Here is a 27,269-nt window from a genome sequence, read left to right as displayed (position 1 = left end):
TGTGGCTTTTCAACACTGATTTTTCGGCAGTATTTCAAAATATTATGTTGTGGTTTCGTGGAAAAACATTCAAGAATTTACGAGAATTTTTTATCCGCATACAAAAATGAAGTCCAATTTGTGAGGACAAAGGAAGGAAGACTATCTTCAAATCAATCCAAGTGAAAGTCACCGATTTGATCATATCGCAACTAATTTGCAAGAATAGAATTCAAAAGTTTCCAAATAGGGAAAGGAAATTGCCATTTCATGGATTAATACAACATCGGACTTTTTCACATTCCCACAGCCAGGAAACATTTTTGTTTGTCAATTTGTGGGGTGAAATGAGAACATAATGAGCGAGAAGTTAAAGCAATGACACAAATACAAAGCAGATTCAAAGAATGTTTAAAAAAAAAAAAAAAAGCTGCACGCATGTAAGGAGATGGAAGTACTTTGTACGGGGAGCATATTCGTGTCATATTTTTGTGGTATAGCAGCACAATTACTTTTCTATTGCTTGATGTATTTTTTTTTTCATCGTTTGGAAGCATTGAATGTTTTCATTTAGTGATCAACCCTCACATTTTCAACCACAGCAAAGTGTCTTGATGGATAATATATCTTTTGGTCATGGGAAAGTGTTCCTTTCAGTTCTTCCCTTCCATATGCACACAGTTAAACTAATTGAAAAACACTTTTTAAAGTTTTCATCATCACACGTAAAGTGTGTTTGCTTCAAGCTGCTTGTCACTTCATGTTCAACCAAACCACATTATTTTATCTAACAGTAGTCTGCTGACGCGACGCTAATATAAGCTAGGCTATTAATAATGTATTCTTTATCCTCTGTAAGGAGCGGAGAGAAGTTGAGACGTCGATGCAGTACAGATGTCCTTGTACAAAAAAAAATATATTCTGTCATTATTGTGTGATTTTATGATGAACAGTATATTAGAGTGCTATTTTTCTCATTCAAATTTTAATTTTTTATTATTTTTTTTATTATTATTTTTATTTCAAGGCACTATAAGAAAATTAAAAAAAAAAAAAAAAACGTAATAAAACAATTTGCATATAAGTCTGTTCCGCAAATTCAAGATGAACATTTCATTAATTAAATCGTCCTCTCCACAGAATTAAAAGCGTCCAACTTTCGGACATGGGCGCCTATCAGTGCGCAGTCGACGTGGGAAGCGAGCAGATCTTGTCCACGGAGGGAAGCATCCTACTGGAAGGTGAGTCCTCTTAGAACTCTAAATGAGGCACCAGAACACTGCTCTTGCCACCAATTCTCAAACTTTTTTTTTTCTTCCCCAGGCCTTCCTCACTTCTCCACCGAGCCGCAACACATGTCCGTGGTGGCCAACGAGCCGCTGAGTCTGCACTGCGTAGCCCACGGACCGCCAGAGCCGGTCCGAGTCATCTGGCTTCGGGACGGTGCTCCTCTTAACACCGTGGACGACCCGGTGGCCCTGTCGCCCTCGACGCTCAACATCACAGGTGCCAACCTCACCAGTACCACTCAGCACACGGTCAAGCACAACAGAACCCGCATCACGTACCACTTGAGAACAAGAACCCAAATCCAACCCATTACCAGTACCACCCAACACTCATAGCCTTACCGGTACCAACATCACTGGTACCACACGACGCTATTTCTATTTCATAATGGTACCAGTCGTTCCAGTGCCAACCGGGTTTTTTACTACCATTTTACTTCACCGATATCACTAGAAAGCAGGCACCAACCGGACCACCCAAGACTCACGCACAGTCCATCATCTAAGTGCTAACTTCACTATGAAAACCTGAAAAAAAGTCAATAGGACCATTCTCACTGGTAGAGCTTTGTTTTCTAAATTCTAAATGGATTTTGAATCAATTTTCCTTTTCACAGCCCGATATTGATTCAGAAAACCGATGTTTTTAATAACGTCTTTTTTCCTCACACGTCGCATGAGATCTTGTCAGGACGCAAAAGTACTCAATGCTACCGGTCTTTCCAGTACTACCCAAAACTTCATCTTACAAGTAACACTCAAGCTGGTACCAACTTGACCAGTACCACACAACACTTGATCTCACTTCACTGATAGCATCGGAAAATATTTGTGGTACTACCCAAAAAGACACCACGGGTGCCTCCTGTCACTGCTACTAACTTTAATGCCAATTTGGAATATTTTGAGACTGGAAAATGGAAAAAAAAAAAACACCAGTCATTGTTATAGTTGAATCCCGTCAAATTGAATGAAATGAAGCACATTGTTGCATTCGACAACGTCCCCCCCCCCCCCCCTCCCAACACGTCTTGGCTCAAAGACAAAAAGGAGATTATCAGCCAGGAGAAGCCAGAGGCCATCAGGCCGAGGGCCAGCCGAGGACGGCCTTGTGGTCGTGTGGTTGCTGGCTCAAGCACGAAGGGAGGGAGGGGGGCGAGGGGAGGGATAAGGAAAAAGGGGGGGGGGGAGCAAGGAGTTGAGGGGTGCTTGAGGGGAGAACACAAATAGCTCGGCTGAGGCGAGATAAAAAGTCCGACAAGAAAGGACTGAGGCGCTCGAGCTGGCAGAGCGGACTGAGTCACACAGGAGAGGATTTGGGAGCTGAGGTGCCGGGATCTGCTTTGACTCATCGGAACAGTTTTGATGTTTGCTGACCACCAATCGACACTCACCTCTGAGGAATGGACAGCTGCTGCAGACCTCATAAAACATCTTCCCGTAGGCACAGACGGAACATGAATGACGCTCGGAGAAGCAAAAAATAAAGTCCGACCAGAATCCAAGTCGAGTACACCTGCTCACTCATCTGGTTTGGACCACGGAAGATCGTTGCAATCCAGATTTTTGGGCATGACCCAATTTAGACATACTCTTTGCAGGAATTGGACTTGAATTCCGTTGAGACTCCTCAGCCTTGGCGGAGGTCAACTGAATGCCATTCCACTTGAGTCATGGTTTGCATGTTTGTCATATTTGGACTCTCAACAACTCCAACCAACCAAACTGGTACCGGTCCTACTGGTACCATCCAATAGCCTGATCTCACTGGTACTCTACAGTTTTGGTAACAACGCCCAAAAAAATGGAACATCCGACAAAACCAGCCTTACCGGTTTTACCACTACCCCCAACAGTTAGTCTTACGCCTAAAAACCTCTGGTACCACCCAAAAATGGAACACCAACATGAGCAACCTCAGGGGCACCAACCTTACCAGTACCAGACAATCCTCCATCCATCTAGTACCAACCTCTCAGGAGTGCCAATCATTCCAGTACCACCCAACACTCACGACTTATTCGTATCAACCTCGCAGGTACCGGTCTTGTTGGCGCCACCCCAACGGTACCAAACTCAACGGTACCGAACTCCGAACAGGTACCAAATGTGGCACCAGTCTCAACAGTACCACCCATTCTCACCTCACAGAGACCAATCATACTAATACACCGACAAACGTTCCGGTACCAACTTTACCGGTACTTGCCAGTTTGTCTTACTGATTAGGATGCCACTTGTTGTCACTTGCACCAAATTCGGAATATAAAAATAAACCCTCACGAAGATCGTAGACGGTTGCTGTGTTGGATGTCCTTGCATTAAGCCGTTGTAAACTTCACTTTAAGACGCAAAGTCCCACCACTAGGTTCTGTTTTTATCTTGGTGGACTTTAGCGCCACTTTAAACTCGGGTGCCCGCCTCTGTGTGTTGCTGCACAATAAACCTTTTGAACGGAAACACACGAGCGTGAATCACACGTTTTATGTTGTCAAGTGCCAATGGAGCTGCTGCTTTGAAAAAAAGCAGATGTTTGTCAACGTCCACGTCCTGGTTGGTGTGTGTCTGTGAGCAACGCGTGAGGGCACGTTGCGTAATCTCCAGATGAGAATCTCCGCTCATGCACTTTTCCTTGATCATCGAATGGCGGAAGCCCGCCTTCTTTTTTATTTTGCCCGGCTTACAATGGAAGCTTTGCTGCGTCCAGCTTGCCATGTATGACACACTAGTGGCAGTGTGTGCGTGAGCGTGTGTGCGCGTGGGGGTGTGTTCGTATTACTATCCTTTTTGAGACCTCCTGTGATGTCTAGAAAGGGTGGTCCTGGAAAGTAGGCATTTTATGGGTGGTCTTAAAAAGGTAACAAATACAAGAAGGGGTGTGTGTGTGTGTGTGTGACTGGCAACACTTGAGAACATTTGACAACACTGCGAGGTCACATGATGTGAATGTTGTGGAATGTCTCAAGTGTGTGAGCACGCTGAACGCCAGGATGTGAGACACTTGTTGGCCTTTTCGGCTCGGACAAATTTGCGGAGAGGGAACGCGGGACCACTTACTCATCAGTGATGCTTTTATGGAACAATTGCCACCAAAGTGCTGCATTCGGAACAGATGTTGTTGTTGTTGATGTATGTTTTTATATTTTTTAGGATGTGATGTTGTTAACGACAGGTGTTTCTCAACCTTTAATAAGCCGAGGCACATGTTTTGTACTGGAAAAAAATATATTTTCAACTCCAGACCAATATAAAGCCACTACAATATATGCATGTGAGTTGTCCATTTGGGGTTGCCATCCTCACATGCCACAATTTAGTATCTGTAACTTTGAATGTGTCCGTGCTTTTAAAACAGGCGTGGGTAAACTGCGGCTCGGGGGCCACATGCGGCGCGTTAAACGTTTTAATCCGGCCCGGCGAGCTTGAAAAAAATGTCATGAATAAACTTTTTTCATGTTTTATTTTCTAAATTCTGTGGTTTTTCAAAGACATATATATTGTTGTAATGCTTTTATTCACTTTCATTAAAAATTAAATTATTACCAAAACACTCCATCCATTTGATCCTGGTCCGGCCCCTCTGTCAAATTTTAGAACCCATTGTGGCCTGCCAATCAAAAAGTTTGCCCAACCCTGATTTAAAAAGTGGTGCCTGGTCTGTCAGTGAAGAAGAAACTAGAATTGGCTGGCTAACTGTTGGTCACTCTGCGTGTTGGCATCAATTGAGGCGAATTCCGCAATTTTTGAAGTCACACGGACCCCGGAACATTTTTGTAAATCCAAAATAAACAAACATAAAAGGAGTGTTCAAGACATAGTGCGTGGATATGAAATTGGATTTTAAAGCCTGTACACTGTTTGCATTCATTAAAGCGGCACAAACCAAAGAGTTGTTTAAAAAAAAAAAAAAAAAAAAATCTTCCCGGGCAGTGCGGTGAGCTAACATCCAGTTGCTGAGGTTTTGTGTTCAAATCAGCTCAAATCTAATGAAGACAAGTGCTCGAGAAAATGGATGGAAATTTTGTCCCGACTCGCTCTGCACAGTCATCTGCTGACTCACGTTGCCACGGAAACCACAACTCTCTTCACTTGCTTTTTTTTTTTTTTTGTCAACTCAAACTGCGTCTCACACACTTTCTTTGCTGAGTGAAGAGTTGCACCGCCAAAAGTTTCCCCTTCTCATGCCCAGTTTTTTTTTTTTTTTTTTTGTCACTCAGGTTTGAACCGGACCAGCAGTTTCTCCTGTGAGGCCCAAAACCGCAAGGGTGTGGCCGCCTCTGGCTCCGGCACCGTTACGGGTAAGGGTAAAGTCTGACTTCATTTCGGACTCGCCTGCCTAAAACTTTATGACGACTTAAAACTTGAAGGTTAACGTGAAACGTTACTGAAATGAAATCCGCCCGTTTCTTTATCAGTGCTGCCGTCCGCACCTCACCACCTGAGAGCCGTCAACATCACGCCCAGCAGTCTCCGGTTGTCATGGCAACCTGGCTTCGGCGGCGACTACCCGGTCGTCCGCTGCACGGTGCAGGTGAGTTCTCCAAACGAGAGTGTTAATTCTTCTCCAGAAAAATAAAGACCATCGCAAGCCCCACCTAGCTTGGTTCCCCCCAAATAGCAGAATCGGGTTTCGCTGTGGGAAAGTGGGCCTCCCTAAATGAATCTGACGCAATGCGGCCTCCCTCTCGGTGGCCATTACGGCGAGCGGCGCCACCCCTAAACGTCTGGTTCTAATAAAGCTGCTGCTCATACCTCTCGTGCACCCTCAAACCACCCCCCCCACTCCATTTCTCCCTCGTTGGGACCGGGAAACAAATCGAGGGGCCAAGCCCGCCAAAATGGAGGAGGGGGAATTTTTTAGACCTCGCAGTACAATGCTCAGAATAAAAAGTCGACGATGACATTTAAAAACATGACATTACATTTCCTTATGTGTCTTATGAGGAGAATTTTGCTTATCAGAGTCGTGTTAAATAATGCAACACACCTTTGACTTTTTCGTAAAGACCAAACGGTGTTTTCGCTCTACATCGAGCCACATTTTATTCAGATTAAAATCAGCTATAGGTTGCTTGCACATGACGTCACCTCCGCTCTGGAAATTTCGTTCACCTTCTTGGGCAAATAACACTTGACATTGCAACCCACCTTTCTCGGCTGCTCTGAAAACATTGCACTCGTGCTGCGTTATTGGCTGTTATAATAATAAATAAAGATTGATTCCGGAGATAATTATGCACCAGGGTCGGGAAACGGAAGAAATTTCTCAAAGACGGCAAGCAAAATGGCTGAGTAACATCTCCCGTGCAGACCTTCAGGGCCAATCCATTGTTTGGGCTCGTGTGTGCAGCGATCACTTTTTGAGTGCTAACTAAGTTTGTTGAAAATTGTAGTGGTGAATTGTATTTTATGTATAGACCAAGGTAATAAAAAAAAAAAAGTCATATTAAAAAATAGTAAACAGCAAGCCACTTATTTGTTTTGGATTCATGTGCAAATTAGCTAACTCGTACAAGCTAGCTAGCAGCTCCAATGTTAGCCAAAAGCTAACATCTGGAGGCAAATCTGATTCCTTGCTATTCATAGAAGCGACTAATTACAAATTGTTTGCTGCTGAAAAAAAGCCCCGGTTGAATAAGCAATATGTCGTCCCATTCGTCCGTTTTTCACTGTCGCTGTTAAAAAGTCACATGACCAAGAAGTCAAGTTGACAACAGCGGATAAATTGAACAAACGAAGCTTCATTGCCACATACGGTAATTATAAAAACCCCCAAAAAATGTCAGAAAATGCGCAGATAACCACAAAGTGATAGCAACAACTTTCATGTCTGGGGCTCCAGATGAGTAAGAATAAAAGTGCAAAAAAAAAAAAAAAAAGTCCTAAAAACAGGAAAAGGCGTTCGGAATGATTTGTGAGCCATTTGAGGGGGAATGTGCTGTGACTCAACGAGATTAAATGCTTGTTTGCAGCCTGGACGTGACTCACGGGGTCAGGAATGACACACATGCGGCGTAGCCCGTGGGGCTGGGGGCGTTGTTTTGGGGGGAGTGGGAGGGAGGGGGTGACACGCCCCCAAAAGTTGCACTGACTTGTGCAAACGTGAGTGAGAGCGGCAATTGTTTGAAAGGTCAAACACCATCACGCAAATACCTGCCACCCCCCAAACACACACACACACAAACACACACACAAACAAACACTTACCTACAAAGTACTTGCACGTGCACACAAACACACACTCACATGCACACACATCGACAGACGACAAGCACACTAAAGAATGCTGACTTCCAGGACTTGTGCGCTCCAAAGCCACAGCGGGGAAGTTGCATGTGGCCTGAGCGGTCCAAGAGGACCACAGCGAGGACAACAAACGCCGCAGAGATTGTGCCGAGGCAGCACTCAGGATGTTTGCCTGCGTCCCCACAAAGACACATAAAAAAACATACACACCCCAAAACATACACACCACACAAGAAAATGTCCTCCAATCAGCATCAAGCACATACACTCCATTTTGTCCAGTTTCAAAAGTCGAAGAACTCATAATTTAAAATGTAAACGTGATCTTCTAGGCCAATCTCTAGTCGACAATTTTTTTTTTTATCTTGAGGGGTGTGTTGTTGTGTTCTAAGCTACCGTGAAAATAATCGTGTTCTTGCTTTGAACGAGCACAACTGAACCTGGTAGAGTGAAATGGGCCTCTTTTTGGACTCTTGCAGGTCAAACATGTGGCCGAGCCGTTCTCCGGAGGTCCAGACGAGATGATCTGCAACCAGAACGTGAACGTGCCCCCGCCCGAGTACCTGGTAGCGGACTTGGAGCCCCACAGCCGCTACGCCGCCAGGGTGGCGTGTCACAGCAGCCAGGGGCCGTCGAGCTGGACGTCCTGGGTGGAGATGCGCACGGCGGAAGGAGGTGAGTTGGCTAATCATATCTTACGCTACTCCAAAGTCTCCACTTAGGCTACAGCGCTCTGGTTTTACTTCTTGCCCTTAATCTCCGTTTGGATAAATCTGTCTCCTGACTATGGTCAACATCCACATGATTATCAGTCAAATAAAGTTGACCCATTGATTTACCATACGCCACAGTCTCCTCATGACTGCAGCACTCTGGATTTTGTGCTTGCCCGCAGTCTCCACTTGGATGCAGTGGGTTATACAGTGATCAACATCCGGATGCTGAGAAGTCTAATACAGGCCTAGCCTCGCCTACGCCATAGTCCCATTTTTTATTTATTTTCTTTAAGATTGCCCTCAGTCTCCACTTGGATAAATCTCCTTATAATGATTTATATTAACATGTTAAGAAATCAAATAAAGGAGACCCGTTAGCTTAGCCTACTCCACAGTCTCCACTTGGCTGTAGCGGTCAGTTTTTTTTTTTTTTTTAAGCAAGCCCTCAGTCTCCAGTTGGATAATTGATGACTTGGTTGAAGTGGCCAATTTGGACAAAAATTAATAGGACACATTTCCATTAAAACTACCCGGACAAAAGTAATGAGACACATTCCCACTGTGGGCGTGTCCTCTTACGGGACATCAGTCAAGATAGGCCCCAGCACCCCGCGGCCCTGAACAGGGCAAGCGCTATAAAACAAAGATGGATGGCAAGTACGTCCACTGAGAGGAGTTAATGTGAGTCACAATGTTTCCGTCCCACAGTCCTCGAACACAACATGGTGTCTTTAAGGACAGTGCTGCATTTAGAAAGGAAGGCCGGTGGTCACGGAAACGTTACTAGTCGTGAAAAGCCACTCTTTGGACCTCGTCTTTTCATTCAAAGCGAGGTGCTATTTTCCATTTCAGCTCCCAGCATGCACCGCTAGCGGAAATAGAGGCGGGACGAGCAAAGGAGGCGAGGGACAGATGATCGGTGCTTTCCATGACCCCACAAAAAAAAAAAAAAAAAAAAAGGAGAAGTGATGCTGCCTACAACATGCAATTGAGACTTTTGTGCTCCCGAAAAACCTGACAAGTTTCACTTCTTCAGCAATCAGGCTTTTTGTTCCTTTTCACAAGAAAATACAAAAAGTGTGGTCACTGCATTTCCCCCTTTTTGTTGAATTTCTAAAGGAGGGTCACAAAAAGCCAAGACAGGAGGTTATCTTGTTACAGCGCCGCCGTATTTTAAAAGCACCTCGCGCTATACGTCTTTGTCAAAACCTCTCTACATGCTACATGTGGTTCTTATTCGACAGACGCACAACATAAAATATGGACAGACGAACTCAGGCATGTGTCCGCCAAAACTAAATCTAGATGAAAAATACAGGAACACATGTACACTAAATCGACATGAGGCCACGTGTAGACAAAACGATCGGGACGTGTACAACAAAGCGAGCAAAACAGGACAGGACAGAACAAATATGGTCAACGGTACCAAGACGCATGTTTTACAGGAAGCGACAAATATAGATGAGAGCACTGGGACTGGAACAAACTTTTTGATTGGCGGGCCACAATGGGTTCTAAAATTTGACAAAGGGGCCGGACCAGCAGCAGATGGTTGGAGTGTTTTGGTCACCTCACCTCATCGGAGAAAAAAAAAATGTAATTTTAAATGAAAGTGAATAAAAGTAGAACAACAAAATACATTTCCTTAAAAACCACAGTATTTAGAAAATAAAACATTCACAAAGTTTATTCATTTAATTTTATTTCAAGTTCGGCGGGCAAGATTAAAACATTTAACGGGCCACATGCGGCCCCCGGGCCATAGTTTGCGCACACCTGCTCTAAAGTATTTATAATTGATTGAAAAAAAAAAAGCTCTTCTGACTACTTTTGCTGCTAAAAATATAGCGAAACATCCCAAAAAGTCTGTTTCTTTGCCGCATGTGTTTCTCGTTGGGGCAACAATGTTCAAGACTGTCCTACTTTTTCAAAAAGTGTCATCCAGAAGCAAACGTTTTCCTGCTTCCCTGGGCTACCACTTGTTGAACAGACTGGCCTTCTTCAAACGCCACCGACGAGGAATTCTCCAAAAACAATCCAGCCTCTCTTGCGCTGGCTCGCTCTCTTTCTCTCCGTGTCTCTCGGCCTTCATGTTCCGTTTCCCCCATTTTGGCTTTGAACTCACATGAGCTCACATGTAGCGAGGCACTGTGGGAAAACAACAGAAAGAAAAAAAAAAAAGGAGGCTGGTTGGTGGGAGCTGGAGAAAGATAGGAGTACTATTGAGGAAGTTTTACTATTTTCCCATTCCGACCAACTATTATCTTGGCGATAGAGGAAGAAAAAAAAGACACAAAGTAATGTGTAATAAAGTAACGGTTAGACTTTCCTTCTTTTGTACAGACACCAATACCGAAAAAAAACTAATATAATGATATTAATTGACCAAGATGAAAAACACTTTCGTTTTCAATAGCATTAGTTTATTTTGATGTAACATTACAAGGATTATACTTTTTGGAAATTCACTTTTCATAATAGGCCCTCATTACTATACAAGTGACGGCAATTTTTGACTTTAACATCATTAAATTGTTAGCCTAATAGCAAAATTTCTTGAGTTCTTTTTTTTTATCAAAAAAACACGAAATAAAATAAATTCAAATCCAGTTGACCCATTCAACCTTTGTCGATCACGGTGGCCTCGATTTATTTTTTTAATTGATGTTGTGACTTAAAAAATTAAAAATGCCATAGGCAATTATGCTAATAGGCTAACAGTACTAAAACGTTATAATGGAGATATACGACTTTATTATTTAAGACAAATGACAGAATAGTCTCATCGTATTACAACTTGTATTTAAAAATATGGGCATATTTTGTTTTTCAGAATTAGGCAACTTTCAACAAAGTTTCGAGACCCCCTATTTAGTGGAAGCTATCAAGTTTCGCACTCGTTTGTATCCTATCACGAGATCATGTTCGTTCTCATGTTACATGCTTCCTAAAACATGCCACAACCATTGTTGACGTTTTCTGTCCGCCCCGTTTGTGAGCAACTCGCGACTCCACCTCCAAACGATCACAGACTTGTTCAAGTAGTGAAGTTGACGTGAACGTTGGTCCCGCAGTGGGAGCGCTCGCTTTATTTTCGGACTCTCCCAGCCAGTTCTTTGACCTCGGGGTGACCTTTTTTCCAAGACAAAAAACAAGACACAACAAAACACCAGCACACGCAACAGCGCCCCCTTCTGTGTGATCAACGGTAGTCGCACGTGTATGTTGCGTTTGCGCCGAAATGATATAGAACACAGCTGACCGCAACTGTGCTGGAAACGATTCTACGAACACTGAAGAGAAACACGACACGCTTTGTTTCGCAGAAAGAAAAAAAAAAAGACCGCATTGGCCTTTTCTTTCTTTTTCCCTCTTTGCAAACTTGCTTTTGCAACAATGACCGTCTTTGTGCTCTTGAACGTCCCTCACATAAAAGAAAAGAGGCTCGGCCGCAGCGAGATTGAAAGAGTGAGAATAAAAATTGGGAGGGGGGACGAAGGGGGAGGTGGAGCGAGGGAGGGGCGCTTGACTTGTTTTGACTGCTGTGCCAGAGGCGAGCGCATGTGGAAACAATCAAACGCCAAACACTTCCTGATTACCATCACGCACCGCCTGGACCACGTTTCCCAGACTACCTCATTCTACAACACGCACACACATTTGCACATACATGTACACGCTACACAAACACACACACATATACACACATACGCAGTTACACGAACGTATAAAAAAACTAATTTTCGTGAGTAACTTGCAACAAACAATTACAGACACACAAACATAAGTGTGATGTAGGGCGATTTCCTGACGTGCGTTCGCGTTGCGTGTTTCAGTGCCGGAGGAGGCGCCGGGCAACGTGACGGCGCAGAGTAATGACAGCCGAGTGTTGCTGGCGTGGGAGGAACCGGCGGGGAAGCTCAACGGAGACCTGCGTGGATACTTGGTGGAGTTGAGCGCGCCCGCCTTCAAGCAGGTGTGCGCACGCTTATTAAAAATCTCGCGCGCACACACACGCGCACCAGGTGTGCGCACGCATGCAATCACCCGAGTAAAGTCTTTGAGGCTCAATCTCATAATCGTACTCTTGAGCCCCCCAAAATGGACTGTGATTTCTCTCCCTCTCTCCCCCAAAAAATCAAATCAAAATAAAAATGGACTGTGGTGTGTCTCCTTGGACAGTTCGTCATGGACGCCGGCCTGGACACGGAGCTGTCCGTCAACCTGTCCCTCCCTCTCAGCAACGTGACCTTCAGGGTGTGCGCGTACACGGGGGCGGGGCGAGGACCCTGGAGCCCCACGCAGACGCTGACGCTCGTCTCTCCTGGTGAGAAATAAAACACAAAAATCACGTGACATATTGTTGCGTTCCTAGTCCGATTTCTGCACCCTGCTTCAGGTTTATACACAATCATCAGATTTCTCCATATTTTTGTTTTAATGTCAGACTTGCACATTCTGGTGCTTTACTGGCCTCCACTTCCTCCATAAAGTTGCTTTTATGGAGTCATAGTCCGCCACATTATTTATCTGATGCCAGATTTCTACATGGCTTTAATAAGGTCATGTTTCTACATATTGACGCTTAAAGTCACAACTTTACATACCATTACATATATATTAAATATATTCCTTTCAAGTTCAATTTGAAGAATTTATTAACAATGTTTGTCAGGTTCAGCTCACGTAGAGGCCTTTTGTTCTTTTCTTCTTTTTTTTCTCTTTCACAGAGTTCCGAGGTGAGTGATGACACCCAAATTTCCCTTCCCTTCCTTCTTCCTTCATCTGTGAGAGAAGAAGGGCAAAAAGATGTGAAGAAAAGCGAGGCGAGGTTGCGCTGGGGTGAACCAGGACCCCGCTTCATAAATATTTACAACGCCGGCCTTCTCTGTTTGCTTAGTCTAATGGAGCCAGACAGATGAGACAAAGCGGCCGATTGCGAAATAAAGACAGAGAAGACGAAGGAGGCTTTTTTTTAGTATCCGGCGTGGCCAAATGATTGATTGTCTTTATTTCTAATAATAATAATATTGCCTTTATTAGTCCCACAATGGGGAAATTCGAGATTCGAACCCAGGCCTCCTGGGGAGACTGGGTCCTGAACGCGGCGCCTTAGACCACTCGGCCATCCTGGCCGCCAAAAAAAATTCGAGATTCGAACCCAGGCCTCCTGGGGAGACTGGGTCCTGAACGCGGCGCCTTAGACCACTCGGCCATCCTGGCCGCCAAAAAAAATTCGAGATTCGAACCCAGGCCTCCTGGGGAGACTGGGTCCTGAATGCGGCGCCTTAGACCACTCGGCCATCCTCGAACATGTAGTTGATAAAACTGAGAAAACTAAGAACGAAACCAAGAAACATGAAGTGTCCCCCCCCCCCTTTGTAGGTCTGTCGTCTCCGCCGGCCTTCTCGTGGCACTGGTGGTACGTGGTAATGGCCGCCACCGGCGCCGTAGCCCTCGGCGTGCTCATGGCCGTGTACGTGGCCAAACTGCGGCGCAAGGAGACGCGATTCGGGTGCGTATGGTCCAGCGTCCGGCGATTTTTCATGATAGTTTGTTTTTATTTTGATTTGACTTCATTTGAGTTAATTTAAAATGTGTCGCTGTCAAAGAGATTTCTTCTTACCACGCTATTTGGCTAGATTTATTTATTTTAAAAAAAAGTCTTGAAAGGAAAATTATCCTGTTCTCTTGACAGATAATTCAACAGTTTTTTTGGGTTTTTTTAATGGGCAATTTTTGCCACGTTCCATTATTTTTGTATTTCTTTTCTAGTGATGCCTTTGAGCCCATGATGCATAGCGGAGAGCTGGTGGTCCGCTACCGGGCGCGACGCTCGTACAGCCGCAGGACTACAGAGGCCACACGTGAGTTTAGTTTTTTTAGGTTTTCACAAGAAAAGTATGGTGACCTTGGAAAAAGAAATGGCGCGTCTCATAATTGTGTGATATGCATATTTTGGGCTGAAAATTTCAGTAAAAATCAAAGTAGCGTATTATGCACAGGAAGAAGGAAAATCACCAAAAGCTGTTGTGTTGTATAGACGTATACCGGTACTTATTTTTGTGAAAAGGGTGTACTTTCATTCCAATATTATTCATTTAACTCATTCACTACCAACTGAGTAAAAAAAAAAGACGTATTTAGCCGTCAATGGTATTGAATGAGTTAATATTATAATTAATAATAATTAATTGTGCAAAAAAATAATAATTTCTGCTGCTGACGAGAATCACTGCGACCTCGCGCTGCCATAATATTATCTATTATCGTGTCTAATAACAGTTTCTAATAACATTTTTCTGTGGATTTATGAGACAATTAAATTTGTGTACCAGATGACGCAGGCAGGCACGTGACCTATATCCAGTATCTTAGCGCCTCCTTGTGGCACAAGCGCAATAATGCACAGACTCAGGACATACTTCTCAAAAAAAATAAATAAAAAAAGGTTCTGTTTTGGCCGTCATGCACTTTCAACGAACTGTCAACGGTTCTTGTGGACAAAAATAATTGTCCTGAGAGATACAAATTTAGCAGCTTTTTCTGACAGTGTACAATCTCTCTTAACAATTTATGAGAATGCGAGTAGAAATGGTGAGGAAGCGAGGCGGTAACTGGTCAAAAAATGAAGGGTTGAATGAAATGAATACATAATACAATTTAGTGAGCAGCACTAATTGGGATCGCATGCACACGGTCGGTTTTGCAAGTGGGCTCGCCTTTTCCACCAGTCACAACATAAAGTCCATCCATGTTGGCATCTGGACGTCTCGCACAGATGCGAACCCGATTGATCTTAATGCTTATTTTCATGTTTAGTTTTGTGCCGAAGTGTGGACGCTTATCATCTGCAGGAATCTCGCCTGTAAAAACAACTCTTGAGTTACTACAAACAGAATTCCAAGACGTCTCTCAATGATTCCAGACAGCGACACACACACACACACACACACACACACACACACACTTGTGTGACAGTAATTATGGCAACCTGGTTTACAAGTCCCAGCTCGCCCCAAAATGATTCCCGCAGATGAAGATGCGGTGAAGGAATGTCCCAGCATGCTTCCCGATGTTTGGGACCGCCTCTGCAGACGAAGTCAAACCTCAAACTTGCTGCGGTGCAAGTGCACCTCCGGCAAGGAACCATATTTGGGCATTTCAAACGTAACATGGAATTGGAGGCATCTTAGAAGGAAAAGAGTAATAATGAGCCATTGGGTAAGGAGGGTCAATTCAAATATGATTTATTACATAATCGGTTGCAGTAATTGACAGTTTTAGAATAAATGCATAGATATATGTCTAACATAACCTAAATGATAATCTTTTATTAGGAAACATGCTAACAAATGATGACTATAACTTAGAAGAATGTCAAGGAATTATTCATATAAAAAAAAAAAAGATTTTATACCAATCATTGTGGTACACAATTTCAAACTTTAAATGATAAAACATACTAGTTGAGTGTGAACCTATAAAGAGCTCATGTTAAGAATTTTACATACTTGTGCTTTAATGTTGTCATATTGTTGCCTTAATTGGGTCAAATTTCTGCAAGCTTTAGTTTGACATAATTTCAAATGTTGTTATACTATAAATGATTATTATTACTATTTTATTTTATTTTATTTTATTATAATAAATGTAATTCTGGTTTATAACTGTCCCATTTCTATGTCATGTTTTTGAGTGCTGTAGATTTTATAAATATTGTTGCATTAATATTTCCCCATATTATTGCTGTAAAGAAATGTGACTTTATTTTTTATTTTTTTATTTTTTTTTGCGCACACACTAGTGAACAGTCTGGGCATCAGTGACGAGTTGAGGCAGAAGCTCCAAGACGTGATGGTGGACAGACACAAGTTGACGCTGGGCAAAACGCTTGGAGAAGGTAACATACAAATTACAATTCGACAATCTTATAGATTAGATTATTGTTATTATTACAATCTAATAGCGTTGGATTATTGCACTTGGCATTGCAACAAAACGCTTTCATCTGAGCATACAACATATTTTGTACTTGAGGGTCACATCACTTTTGAAAATACACAAATGGGCCAGGTTGTTTGTAGAAGGTTGCATGGTGATTTAGTGTGATTGCGCGACTTGTTGGTGATTTTTTTTTTTGTGTGCGTGTGCACTCGTGTACATGTGCGTCTGCAGGAGAGTTCGGCTCCGTGATGGAGGGTCAGCTCACACAGGAGGATTCTGTTCTCCGCGTGGCCGTCAAGACCATGAAGAGTGAGTGGAGGACCAAGTTAATGCAATTCCTAATCTTAATATTATGTTCATTTCAAATAATACCCACGAATCACATTTTAATGCTCTTTTTGTTACACCCAAACTACCGCAAGTCACCAGCTAATAGGAAAGTAGTAGTTGGGGAGGTCAAGGGATAATTTGAAGTGACAACATCCCAAGATGGGAATAAAAATGAAACGAGGATGTGATAGTTGACTGTACAGTATATTGAAATCTTTTTAGCAATGTGGCTATTGAATTAGCTATTATTGGGAAGGAGCTAAGTTTAGCCTGGGTCGTTAGCGGAAGGTTGAACGTTTGTTGGGTTCGTCGTTTGTAGTATTGTCCAAAAGCATTCCTTTTTGTTAAACTGAAAAAAAGAATCAGATGTTTGTTGATGCAAAGATGACAAACCTTTTATTTATTTATTTATTTTTTTAAATGCGAAAAATCCGAAATTCCCCAATTTATCCATCCAAGGCCAGCGACAATTTCCAGCTCAAATGTAACCAATTCCAAACATGTTCGTGTTAGCAATCAGTTGTTGATGGACCGTACCAGCAAATGTTCTTTTGGAGCACGTCAATATGTGCTGACTTGTTTCTTGTGGCTTTCGTCGTCCCAGTCGCCATCTGCACGCGTTCGGAAATGGAGGACTTCCTTCGAGAGGCCATCTGCATGAAGGAGTTCGACCACGCCAACGTCATGAGGCTGCTCGGTGATTTATTTAACAATTTTTCATCCATTCCTCTATGCTATTTATTTATTTTAGATTTCTCGAGTATTTTTTTTTGTGCCAATATTGATGGTAATTTAAAATGTACATTTTATTTATAATATTATTTTCCGTTACTATAATTTGATTCAAAGAAAAAGTTTGCTTTTATGTTGATGCGGCGTGTCTCCGTACAGGCGTGTGTTTGCAGACGGTGGAGAGCGAAGGCTTCCCGTCACCCGTCGTCATCCTGCCGTACATGAAACACGGCGACCTGCACACTTACCTCCTCTACTCGCGCCTCGGAGACTGTCCCGTGGTGAGTGACCTGACGTTTTTCTTCTTGATGTGTGCTAAAAAGCGCCGCAGAATTAAAAAAAAAAAAGAAAATCTAATTACGGGTAAAGAAATGTTAGTCTGAAGAAGTTTTTTCTCTGTGGTGTGGCGCAGTACCTCCCATCCCAGATGTTGGTGCGCTTCATGACGGACATCGCCCGCGGCATGGAATACCTCAGCAACAAGAACTTCATCCACAGAGACCTCGCCGCACGCAACTGCATGTAAGCTCGCCATCCATTTTTCAATTTTCACTTCCTGTCTGAGGTCGCCGTAGCGTCGGTACGGCGGCGTCCCGCAAAACAGTCTCGCCAACTGATCCGAGAAATGGGCCACATTCAGTTCCTCTCCGAAGATTTTAGTCTCTCAGTCGCAATGTATCGCTTGAACTTACTTCCTTGACAACAATTTTGGCATCTTAACGCATTGAAGAAAGAAAACAACAACACAAAGCAAAAGTTGAGGATCGATTGCACCGAGAAATGGTGACTGTGTCCATTCCTCGTGAAGCATCCGAAATGTTGCGTCCCAGGTTGAATGAGAACATGAACGTGTGTGTGGCCGACTTCGGCCTCTCCAAGAAGATCTACAACGGCGACTACTACCGGCAGGGACGCATCTCCAAGATGCCCGTCAAGTGGATCGCCATCGAGAGCTTGGCCGACCGGGTCTACACCACCAAGAGCGACGTGGTCGGTTCCGCTCACGCTGTCACGTTGTCGCGCCTTTTCGTTCCAACTTTGACATCGTCTTCTTGTCGTTGCCGCTTCAGTGGTCGTTTGGCGTCACCATGTGGGAAATCGCCACTAGGGGGCAGACGCCGTACCCCGGCGTGGAGAACAGCGAGATCTACGATTATTTGAGGCAGGGAAACCGTCTCAAGCAGCCCCCAGATTGTCTGGACAACATGTGAGTGCTCGCTTGTAAACGAAATACATTTTTTAGCTTGTCTGTTTTCTATTTTCTGCCGTCGCCTGGTGACGACTTCTATTAAGCTGCCGAAATAGCTAGCGAGTGCACTCTGCCAAGTTACGTCGCGATAACAGCAGAACAGCGACTTGCTACTTCACCGTGTTTGCTTTGAACGACAGAACGGATTATTCTCTTGCCTTTAATTATAAAGAAAATCAATTCATAATGTGAAAAACTTCGCGGCTCAGAACGACCTGTCCTCTTCTTCCTCAGCTACGCTCTGATGTTCTCCTGCTGGCTGCTGAGTCCCAAAGATCGTCCGCCCTTCGAGTCGCTTCGCTGCGAGCTGGAAAAAGCCCTCGACGACCTGCCCGACGCCCAAGAACCAGACGAGATCCTTTACGTCAACATGGAGGATTCCTCCATGGAACTGGGGGCCGTCGGCGGCTGCGACCCCCTCGGGGGCTCCTCTTTGGGTCTGAAGGGCCTGGAGGTGACGACGGCGGAGGTGCACCAACCCAACCGCTACGTGTTGTGTCCCCAGCACGACAGTAGCCGAGCCCTGGCCGACTCCCTGGAGAGTTTGGACGCGCCCTCGCCTTTCTCGGCCGCCACGCTGCCTCTGCGCTATTCTCGGCACTCTGCACCCGACGTCACCGGTGCGGCGACGCCCGATGCCACCCGGGCGTCCACGCCCACCATGGAGTTGCTGGATGAGCGCGAGTTGAGCCATAAGGTCGCCTGGCAGTGATGAGCACAACTGGACTGAACCGTACCAACCAAGTCAGGGATTGGAACCTCCTTATATTGTGTGCCTTTGCCAGCACAGTTTGCACACACACACACGCACACGCACACACACTTGAAGGCATTCCAGGAAATACGCTAATGAAAAGAATGTATCGCTAATTTTTGTATCCATTTTTATCCAAAACACGCAAAAAATGATGGCGGGTCTCTAGCCTAAAACATGGTTCTTAATATTTTTGGGGGTTCCCCAAAATTTGGTAATTTGGTAAAAAAGAAAAAAAAATCCATTTTCCACATTCATGTTGAATTACCTGAAAGAAAGGATTCATTTTCTTACAAAAAAAAAAAGTTTTTGTTGTTTTTATCCAATGCAACAAAAACACGCAAATGTCCCAAAATTTGGTGACAATTTTTCTATTTTCCACACAGACAAAAACCTGACAGCATTCCAAGATGTACAAATGTACAGATGTAAAAGCGTCAACAAATTTGGATTCATTTTCATTTTTCCAAAACAAGTCACATTTTTTTGCATTTATCCAAAACAAAAATATCTCACAAAATTCAGAGACCTTGTTTTCCTTGTTTGCACATATACACGCACGCTTTCCGATAAAACGCGTGTTTTGCTATCAATTTTCTTGGTTGAGCGTTTAAAAAAAAAAAAATTAGCTCACAAAATGTGGTGATACACGCTTTTCATTGGACAGCGATAAAATGAAGCAAAACGAATTTCTTCATTTTCTCTTTTCCATGTTCCGCAAAAAGTGGCACATTTTACTTGTGGCATGTGAATGTTAGGAGCCGCGTCGCCACGGCAACTCCGGCGGGCGAGGAAACCCCTCTTCCCTCAAGATCTCTTCCCAAAATGGGAGAAATGGGAACTCCTTTAAGCCTTTGCTCCACAGAGGAACCAAACAGTCCAAGGTCCGAATATTCCGAGGTGGACTTAAAAAAAAAAAAAAGAAAAGAAAAAAAAAAAAAAAGCACATTGACTTCTTTTGTATGCTGATTGTTTTTCTACTTTTCCAACTTTGCACTAATGTCTTTTTTTTATATATCAACGTGTACATTTGTCTCAAACGTGTATACTTTTTTTTTACGTGAACTCCATGTGATGGACGAGATCTTCGGTATTTTTTTTTATTTTATTTTATTTTTTTCAAAATTTCAAGACATCTGTTACGAGCAGCCGAAAACACTTCACCAGCTGCCACCATCAACGCACTTATTTGACATGATATATGTTCTACTGTAAATATTGCTTACCATATCCAGCTTAAGGTACTCACTAGAAAGACAATTCAACGCACTAGTAGAACAACTGCCTTACTTAAAAAAAAAAAAAGAACAATTCCCACTACTAGTGTCATTTTGGGCTTCCAAAAAAACAAACAAACAAAAAAAAACCAAGTAAAATACTAACACTACTTGTAATGCCCTCGTACTGTCGCTTCCTGGCTATTCCTAATAGTACCAAAATGTCCCCCTAGTGCTGTTGCCTCACTAGTAAGATGTTTTTTTTACTACTACTCTCAAGTGCAACTAGTAATTGTCTTACTCGTTAGGACAAAAAGTCGTTGTACGTTTTGCTCACTCGTAGAATAACTTTGGCATACAAGTGGGACAAAAATGACCTGTGTGTGCGTTGAGTACCTCAAGTGACCTTATAAAATTGTACTAGTTAACATCGTGTGCATCACTAGTCGTACTAGTGGCTCAGAGGTGACAACTACTGCACAATTTTGCCTCACTGGTAACATAGTTAAAAATATAAAACTAATTAAAAAGATGTACAAGTGTGCATAAATATATCATAGCTTCGATCAAGTCGTGGGAGGTGCGTTTAAAAAATGTAGTTGTTCTGCCAGTGCACTGAAAATCATGGATAGCGAAGAAATGTTGCAATAGCGTTCTATAATTGACTGACTTCCAGGTTTAATGAGGTACTTGTGGGAGCTCCCGAGGTGGATTGGAATTTTTATTTTTTTTGAAAGGAACACTCAAGGCAAATTTTCTTATTCCAGTCGTTTTCTTCCATTTTGGGGGGCCACCAAGGTTCCCTCGGGCTCACATTTCCAACATTGCGGGTCACGTGTTCTGGTTTTGGTCACAATGCAAGCGCGCGGGCACTTTGATGTATATTGTAGTTGACAGCAGAGTGCAGCACAGGAAAAAATGGTTTTGCCCGAAAGTGAATAAAAATGGATTGATTCGTCTGCTTAATTCTTACTCCACAAACGCAAGGGTAATCCGATTTTTTTTTTTTTTAATTGTGTTTCGACTCATGGCGGCACGAAGAATGTTTGCCTTGAGTTCCCTTTGAAAAGTGGTACTCTGCATTGCTGCCTTTCTAAACCTTGTTCTCTCCATGTTGAATGTACAGCAAATATTCATGTTTGCATTTTGAAATGAATTCAGGAAGTGTCTTGAGCGAGCCTCCCGTCCACACGTTGCGTGAAAACAAAAGGCCTTTATTTGTCATGCTTTGATAAAGTATCTCCAGTATTTTGTACAAAGAAAATAAATCTTTTGGTCTGATGTTGGTTGCCATGGAGATCGTGAGTGCTTTCAGAAGTGGATGTAGGAAATCTGCACGTCGCCCGCCACCTCCAGCTTGTCGATCTCGTTGACGGTACGCGTGCGGTGAGCGAAATCGAACAGCGGCTGCCCGTTGAGGAACACCTTGAAGCGGTCACTGCCGCAACGGATGGACATCTTGACCAAAAAAAAAGGAAAAGCAAAAATGGAGACTTATTTTGTAGAAAGCAGTGTGCGCCTTCACGAGGGACTGCAGTTACCGAAACCATCTTTTGATACGACCACAATCACATCGAAAAATAACATTGAAAAACGCACTCCCGTATACATCATATTGCTCCCGGTATTTCAAAGATTTTTTCATTTATTTTTTTTGTAAATTTTGGTCGAACAGACCAGTAGGTGAAATTCCACAATCAACCACTAGGTGGCGACACACTCGGTTGGAGACAAAATCACAGGCTGTTTTTTGTTGAAAATTGAATGCAAGCTGCTGTAATCCTGCTTTTTACACCAACAAGAAGTTTCATTTAAAGGTTAATTTTAGGATATCCCTAAAAACGTTCATTTCGATACATCGCACTCACATACCATGCTTGTGTTTAATAGACAAAATTCATCCTGTCTTAGTTGGGTGTAGTCAAAGCTAGCGAGTTGTTGCCACTCTTGAAGTGGCGAACAAATTGAAAACTAATAACTAAAACAAAACAAAACCAACATTTTTTATTCCTAAATCTATCTAACAACTATTGGTCCAGGGACCCCATTTTGACGAAGACTCACATCAAAGTATTGGCCCTCCTTGAAGGGGTTGGCGCCCAGCTGGCGTTCCTCTTGGCCCCAGCGGCCGCCCATCATGCTGTTGCGCACCACCACGTCATCCTTCAAGCGCGGGTTCATGTGGAAGGCGACGTCCCCGGATCTGCTCGCCAGGAAATTTATGCTGAACCTAAAACAGACAACTTCCGGTCAGCATGGACGCTACAAAGCCATAATTATTCGTCTATCTCACTAGAATTAAAATTCCAAAACTATAAAGAGCCAAGTATGGATTGCAACTGTGGATACACCGTTTAATTGTAACTTCTGCCATCTAGTGGAGGAGCATTTCATTGCTCTGCCTGTCACGTTAAGGCGTCGAGTAGATCGATCGACAAAGGCACATTATTTGTGGTCATAAATTTGAATTTTTGGACCAACAAAGTGAAACTGGATGATTTCCCGCCACAGCACAATTATTGTGAATTATTGGCTCGGACGGCAAATGCACCTGTTTGCCTTGTAGGGCACCAAGCCCCTGATGATGACGGTTCTCTTGGAGAACATTCCTCCTGGGATCACGCCCGAGTACGGGATCGGCTGCGGGTGCACAGAACAGATGACATCACGTGATGGACGGCAAACAAACTAGCAAGACGAGTATCTTTTGATTATTTCGATTATTTTCAATTTTTGGGGGGAGTGGCCTAAACTGGAAGAATGTTTGCACTTACAGGGTTGTAGATGGGTTGGCCGCCCATACTCTGAGGGAAAATTCTAATGAGACATGAGAACAAACATATAATAATAATGTAACATGTGTATTTATGTCTCCTTACCGGCAGGTTTGATCCCGGTAATCCACCCTGAAAGAAAAAAAAGGACAAAATTTGGTGAGGAGGTGTACCCAATGAAGGGGCCAGCACATGTATGTATGCATACGTTGCACGCGTGTGGAACAATTGTATGATCGAAAATATTCAAACAGTTGCGTACCCCCATATTGCCTCCAGGATAGCCACCCTGATAGGAAAGAAAACAAACAATCTAAATTGTTGTCACTTTTTGAGGTCGAGGGACACCTTGCGGAGGAAGCCCTCGATTATCCCCATAGTACCTAAACATAAGTTGCTTGTGTGCACCTAATTTTCACTGGAATTAAAAAGTTGCATGTTTTTAATTACAAAAAAAAACCATTCGCTTGCAAATCCCTAGTTTGTGAATTATTGCACAAAAAAATAAGAGTTAACCTAATTGGAAAGAAAGTTGTAATGCGTTATTGAGGAAAATAAAAATAATTGACGAAAATCAGCCAACCTGCCAATTAAATCGGTTTTCTGATTAATCGTTCAGGTCATATTAATAAACATAAAAAGCTATATCTCCTGAATTAAAAAAATGTTTCATGACTCAACTCATTTCTTTTAAAGTGTTCAACTATTTGAATAAAAAATGAAAAAGGCTCACTGGGCCTGCGCCGCATCCTGGCCTTCCTCCCATGCCGCCACCTGGGCAGCCTCCTGCCTGCTGTTGCTCGTGGGAGAAGTTTTTAAAAAGCTTCATTTAATTTCAAAGAATCATTTTTGTACAAAGCCACAGATAGGACATGGAGCGGAAATCATTTTAATGGAGATAACGCCACAATTTAGAGGCTGCAAAATGCTAGATTCCGCTCACAAAATAATCATGACAAACGTTCATATAATTCTTAGAGAATTAGGTAAGCAAATGATGCGCACCTTCTTGAGAAGCGGAAGTTAGAGGAATTAAGTTATCGCAAAGGTGCGCTCCATTTGCTTACCCAGACGTCCAATTGTTAAATTGGAACGACGTTAAAGCCACAAATATTTTTTTTAAAATGATAAATTAAATTCATATTGAAGCCCCAATTAAAGGTGTTTTTCTTAAATTCCTTAATATTGAAGTGAAAGACAATAATGTTACCAACCCCCATACCACCTCCTGGATATCCTCCCGGCTGCTGCTGCATGTGGGAAAAGTTGACATTTCAAAGACATTTTGCGGCATGACAGTGGAAAAACAAGAGTAAGAAACAACTGGACTAACCCCCATTCCGCCAGCCATTCCGCCAGCCTAAAACAAAAAACGCAGTCTGGTTAACTGGCATCTGCGCTTCTTGACTTCAAATTGTTCACTTTTACTGTAATTAGAGATGGTCAAGTACCGACCCCGAACATTTTTCTGTAATTCTGCAACGCAAGAAACAAAAAAAAACAATAAATAAAAAATCTCACCCCAATGACGTTAATTGTCTGTATCGAAACGTCTCCCCCAATCTGCAGGCCGCACACTCTCGCCAATGGCAGGTGATGCTTGTAGGTGTGAAAGTCCTTCCCGTTGATTTTGAACTGCCGAGACAATTAAAGTCAAAGGTCACGCCGCTTCCGCGCCCGCCGACGCGCCGACCCGGTAGGCTCGGACCTGGTAGCCCTGCGCGGAGCACACGATGACCATCTCGAAGGCCTTGCCCTTGCTGAAGGGCATGTCGCGGATCTTCTCCTCCGCATCCCAGGCGCCGTTTTGGCGTGTGTTGAAGACCACCTTGTCTCGGCCGTCGAAGCGCGGGTTGAAATGGACGGCGATGTCGCTGGACTCCGACGGTCCGCACAATAAGTTGACAAAGAACCTGATTGATACGGTTAGCGTTAATTACAGAAGCCAGCTTTGAAAAGTTTTTCCACTGAATAAAAAAATTGCAATTCACTTAAACCTAAATTTATGAAGTTGAACTCTGGCGGAGCGAAGGGGGTGCGTGGAGCAGGGGCACTGCCCCCGAAATATGCTCGGGACCCCCGAGACTTTTGGGAATTTTCAGCTTTTTTGTCTCGATTCTCGCCCTTCTCCCTTTTTTTTTGCTTTGCGAATTGCCTGAGATATCCGAGCCCCCCATCGCCCCCCGCAAGGAACAAATTCTCGCTCCGCCGGTTCAGCTGAATTTAGAGTATTTAAAGGAGATGGAAAAAAAGTCTAAAACTCAGTTGAGTGCAATACAATAGGTGACAGCAAAGAATTATGAGTACTATGGAGGTATTTAAAAAAAAAAAAAAAAGAATGCATCGTATCTCTAATTTTAAATAATAAAATGTGTGACAAACCATAATTGATATTTTTTGAAAACATATTGCACATTTTCACCAATATAATCCCACATCAATCAATTTCATGCAACAACATTCAAAATAATTCCATTCTAGCATTCACACGCAATTTTCTAGGAATTTACTTTTCTTAGTTTAAAATTTCCGGAGGTCCGCAAATGACTTTGGACACCCGTGCCATAAGCAAACAGCGAGGGTTGGGCCTCCTGGAAAACGTCGCTTTGCTTTGCTATGTTTGCTCTGCCAGCTAATGACCATGCACACCTTGAGAACATGAGGGATATGTGATAACGGCTCATTTGATTTCCTTCAGTGAAAAAAAAAAAAAGCCTCCCCCAGTCCCGTTGTGACGACTTCAACACGTTGAACTCACCTGGTGATGTCGTCCAGAACCGAACCCTGGATGTAGATGGATGCACCCTCCCTCAGACCTCCGTAGATGGGCCCCAAATACGGAATGCTCTGTAAAGGATTTTAAGATCAACAAAGAAGCACTTTTTTTACAAATCAAGTATTTTGTTTATCTCGATTACAAAAAGTCCAAGCACCCCCTTTCAAATGTTCAGAGACGGTCAAATTAAGTTGACCTGTAAAGGTTAGCGTGCGTTGAAGTTTATTTCACAGAAAAGTGCAACATTCCTTCATTTGTGTGCGTGTTGTAATTTCAAAACAGTCGGGGAGTTTACTCACGGGTCCGTAGACGGGCTGGTATCCTGGAGGTGCGACGAAGGACATGGCGGCGGTCGTTGAGACGTGCGTCTGGGCGTGCGAGCAGGACGTCGCTGTCGGATGTTTTATAGCGACCGGCTGGCAAGGGAGGGGCGGCGAGCGGTGATAAATGTACGGTATTTACTTTCGAGCAGGGATGGGTAATTGTTGCTAGAAAAGAAAGAGTCCTGTAATACTAATACTACTCTTTTTTTTCTTAATTAATTAATTAATCAATTTATTCTTTAGTAAGTATTCCTTATAATTAATTAGCCAATTATGTAACAAAATATAATCAAAATCATTTAAACATGTACATTTATTGTTAACGAAAAAAATTGAGAATTCTTGATTAAAAAAATTAAATCTGCCCCATAAAAAAAAAAACAATTCAAGGACTGACTTAATTAAAAAAGGAGAAAGTTTTCTAAATTTCATTTCAATCCTTTATTAAATAAACTTTTATCAATATACAATTCTTTATTTATTTTTTTTTTTTTATTTTAAAAAAAGGCTCGTGTAATATTTGTTGCGTTAAATTGGCCACTTTTTAATATTTTTGATGTTTTAGTTTAAAAAATGCAGCGTTCATATTTTTGGAGCTCGGCCAATTTCTGCCGGTCTGGCGGAATATCGTCATCAAGTCTGGCTTAATTAAAATGAATGGATTGATTTATTTATTTTGATCATGTCAATTCTCGCTGGGCTGGATTATAGAACAGAACAGGAGATATACTTCGGAGGCACGAGATGCACATTCATCTTTTACCCAACAGAGGAGTGGGAACGTGGAACTAAATATTGGGTGTGCGTGTCAAGATAAAGTGCTGTTAAAAAAAACAAAAAACATAATCCGTCGACCTTTCTTGAGTCGGAATGTGGCCCACCCAAAACAAACACAAAAGCTCTTATCTCGCTATCGCGTACACCTCCCGATCGG

General features: G+C 43.0%; 2 protein-coding genes across 5 annotated transcripts in view; one reads left to right on the top strand and one right to left on the bottom strand.

The window, feature by feature from the left end:
• axl (AXL receptor tyrosine kinase) overlaps positions 1 to 21,743 on the top strand; it is a 30,441-nt gene extending 8,698 nt beyond the window's left edge. For both annotated transcript variants that reach the window (XM_088300225.1, XM_088300224.1), the window contains 17 exons: positions 1,120 to 1,220; positions 1,303 to 1,485; positions 5,486 to 5,566; positions 5,684 to 5,799; positions 7,994 to 8,189; positions 12,070 to 12,209; positions 12,416 to 12,560; positions 13,619 to 13,748; positions 14,009 to 14,100; positions 16,041 to 16,136; positions 16,412 to 16,489; positions 17,115 to 17,207; positions 17,402 to 17,523; positions 17,655 to 17,764; positions 18,073 to 18,232; positions 18,313 to 18,449; positions 18,726 to 21,743. In XM_088300225.1, the coding sequence (XP_088156351.1) occupies positions 1,120 to 1,220; positions 1,303 to 1,485; positions 5,486 to 5,566; positions 5,684 to 5,799; positions 7,994 to 8,189; positions 12,070 to 12,209; positions 12,416 to 12,560; positions 13,619 to 13,748; positions 14,009 to 14,100; positions 16,041 to 16,136; positions 16,412 to 16,489; positions 17,115 to 17,207; positions 17,402 to 17,523; positions 17,655 to 17,764; positions 18,073 to 18,232; positions 18,313 to 18,449; positions 18,726 to 19,203 (2,458 nt within the window). In that variant the 3' untranslated portion in view covers positions 19,204 to 21,743. The remainder of the gene's footprint in view (positions 1 to 1,119; positions 1,221 to 1,302; positions 1,486 to 5,485; positions 5,567 to 5,683; positions 5,800 to 7,993; positions 8,190 to 12,069; positions 12,210 to 12,415; positions 12,561 to 13,618; positions 13,749 to 14,008; positions 14,101 to 16,040; positions 16,137 to 16,411; positions 16,490 to 17,114; positions 17,208 to 17,401; positions 17,524 to 17,654; positions 17,765 to 18,072; positions 18,233 to 18,312; positions 18,450 to 18,725) is intronic.
• On the bottom strand, positions 20,247 to 26,578 carry LOC148333125 (galectin-4-like). 3 transcript variants are annotated; one of them, XM_088300227.1, is made up of 13 exons: positions 26,312 to 26,578; positions 25,995 to 26,083; positions 24,945 to 25,149; positions 24,758 to 24,871; positions 24,570 to 24,596; positions 24,451 to 24,483; positions 23,970 to 24,029; positions 23,499 to 23,525; positions 23,342 to 23,368; positions 23,237 to 23,266; positions 23,014 to 23,102; positions 22,527 to 22,692; positions 20,247 to 21,920 (listed from the first exon to the last, which is right to left on the bottom strand). In XM_088300227.1, exons 1-13 carry the CDS (start codon positions 26,354 to 26,356, stop codon positions 21,774 to 21,776), a joined length of 1,059 nt encoding a protein of 352 aa, XP_088156353.1. In that variant the 5' UTR covers positions 26,357 to 26,578; the 3' UTR covers positions 20,247 to 21,773. The 3 variants fall into 3 exon arrangements, with proteins under 3 accessions (XP_088156353.1, XP_088156354.1, XP_088156352.1); XM_088300226.1 differs by having other exon boundaries at positions 20,249 to 21,920; positions 24,451 to 24,486; positions 26,312 to 26,575; XM_088300228.1 differs by lacking the exon at positions 24,451 to 24,483 and having other exon boundaries at positions 26,312 to 26,577.
• Between the last annotated feature and the right edge of the window lie 691 nt (positions 26,579 to 27,269).

This window comes from Idiotropiscis lumnitzeri, chromosome 7, assembly GCF_059441095.1.
Source record: "Idiotropiscis lumnitzeri isolate Australia: NSW breed Sydney's pygmy pipehorse chromosome 7, RoL_Ilum_1.0, whole genome shotgun sequence".
Classification (NCBI taxonomy): domain Eukaryota; kingdom Metazoa; phylum Chordata; class Actinopteri; order Syngnathiformes; family Syngnathidae; genus Idiotropiscis; species Idiotropiscis lumnitzeri.
Note: the sequence above shows the minus strand (reverse complement) of the source record. Positions and strands in the feature narration are given on the sequence as shown.

What these genes read in the sequence shown, in the direction of transcription:
- LOC148333125 (XM_088300226.1), bottom strand. Translation starts at nt 26,356, where the DNA reads ATGTCCTTCGTCGCACCTCCAGGATACCAGCCCGTCTACGGACCC. An exon ending in ATCCAGGAGGTGGTATGGGG is followed by an intron (nt 24,030 to 24,450) that starts GTTGGTAACATT and finishes CACGAGCAACAG; the next exon opens with CAGGCAGGAGGCTGCCCAGG. An exon ending in GCCAACCCATCTACAACCCT is followed by an intron (nt 23,103 to 23,236) that starts GTAAGTGCAAAC and finishes GTGCACCCGCAG; the next exon opens with CCGATCCCGTACTCGGGCGT.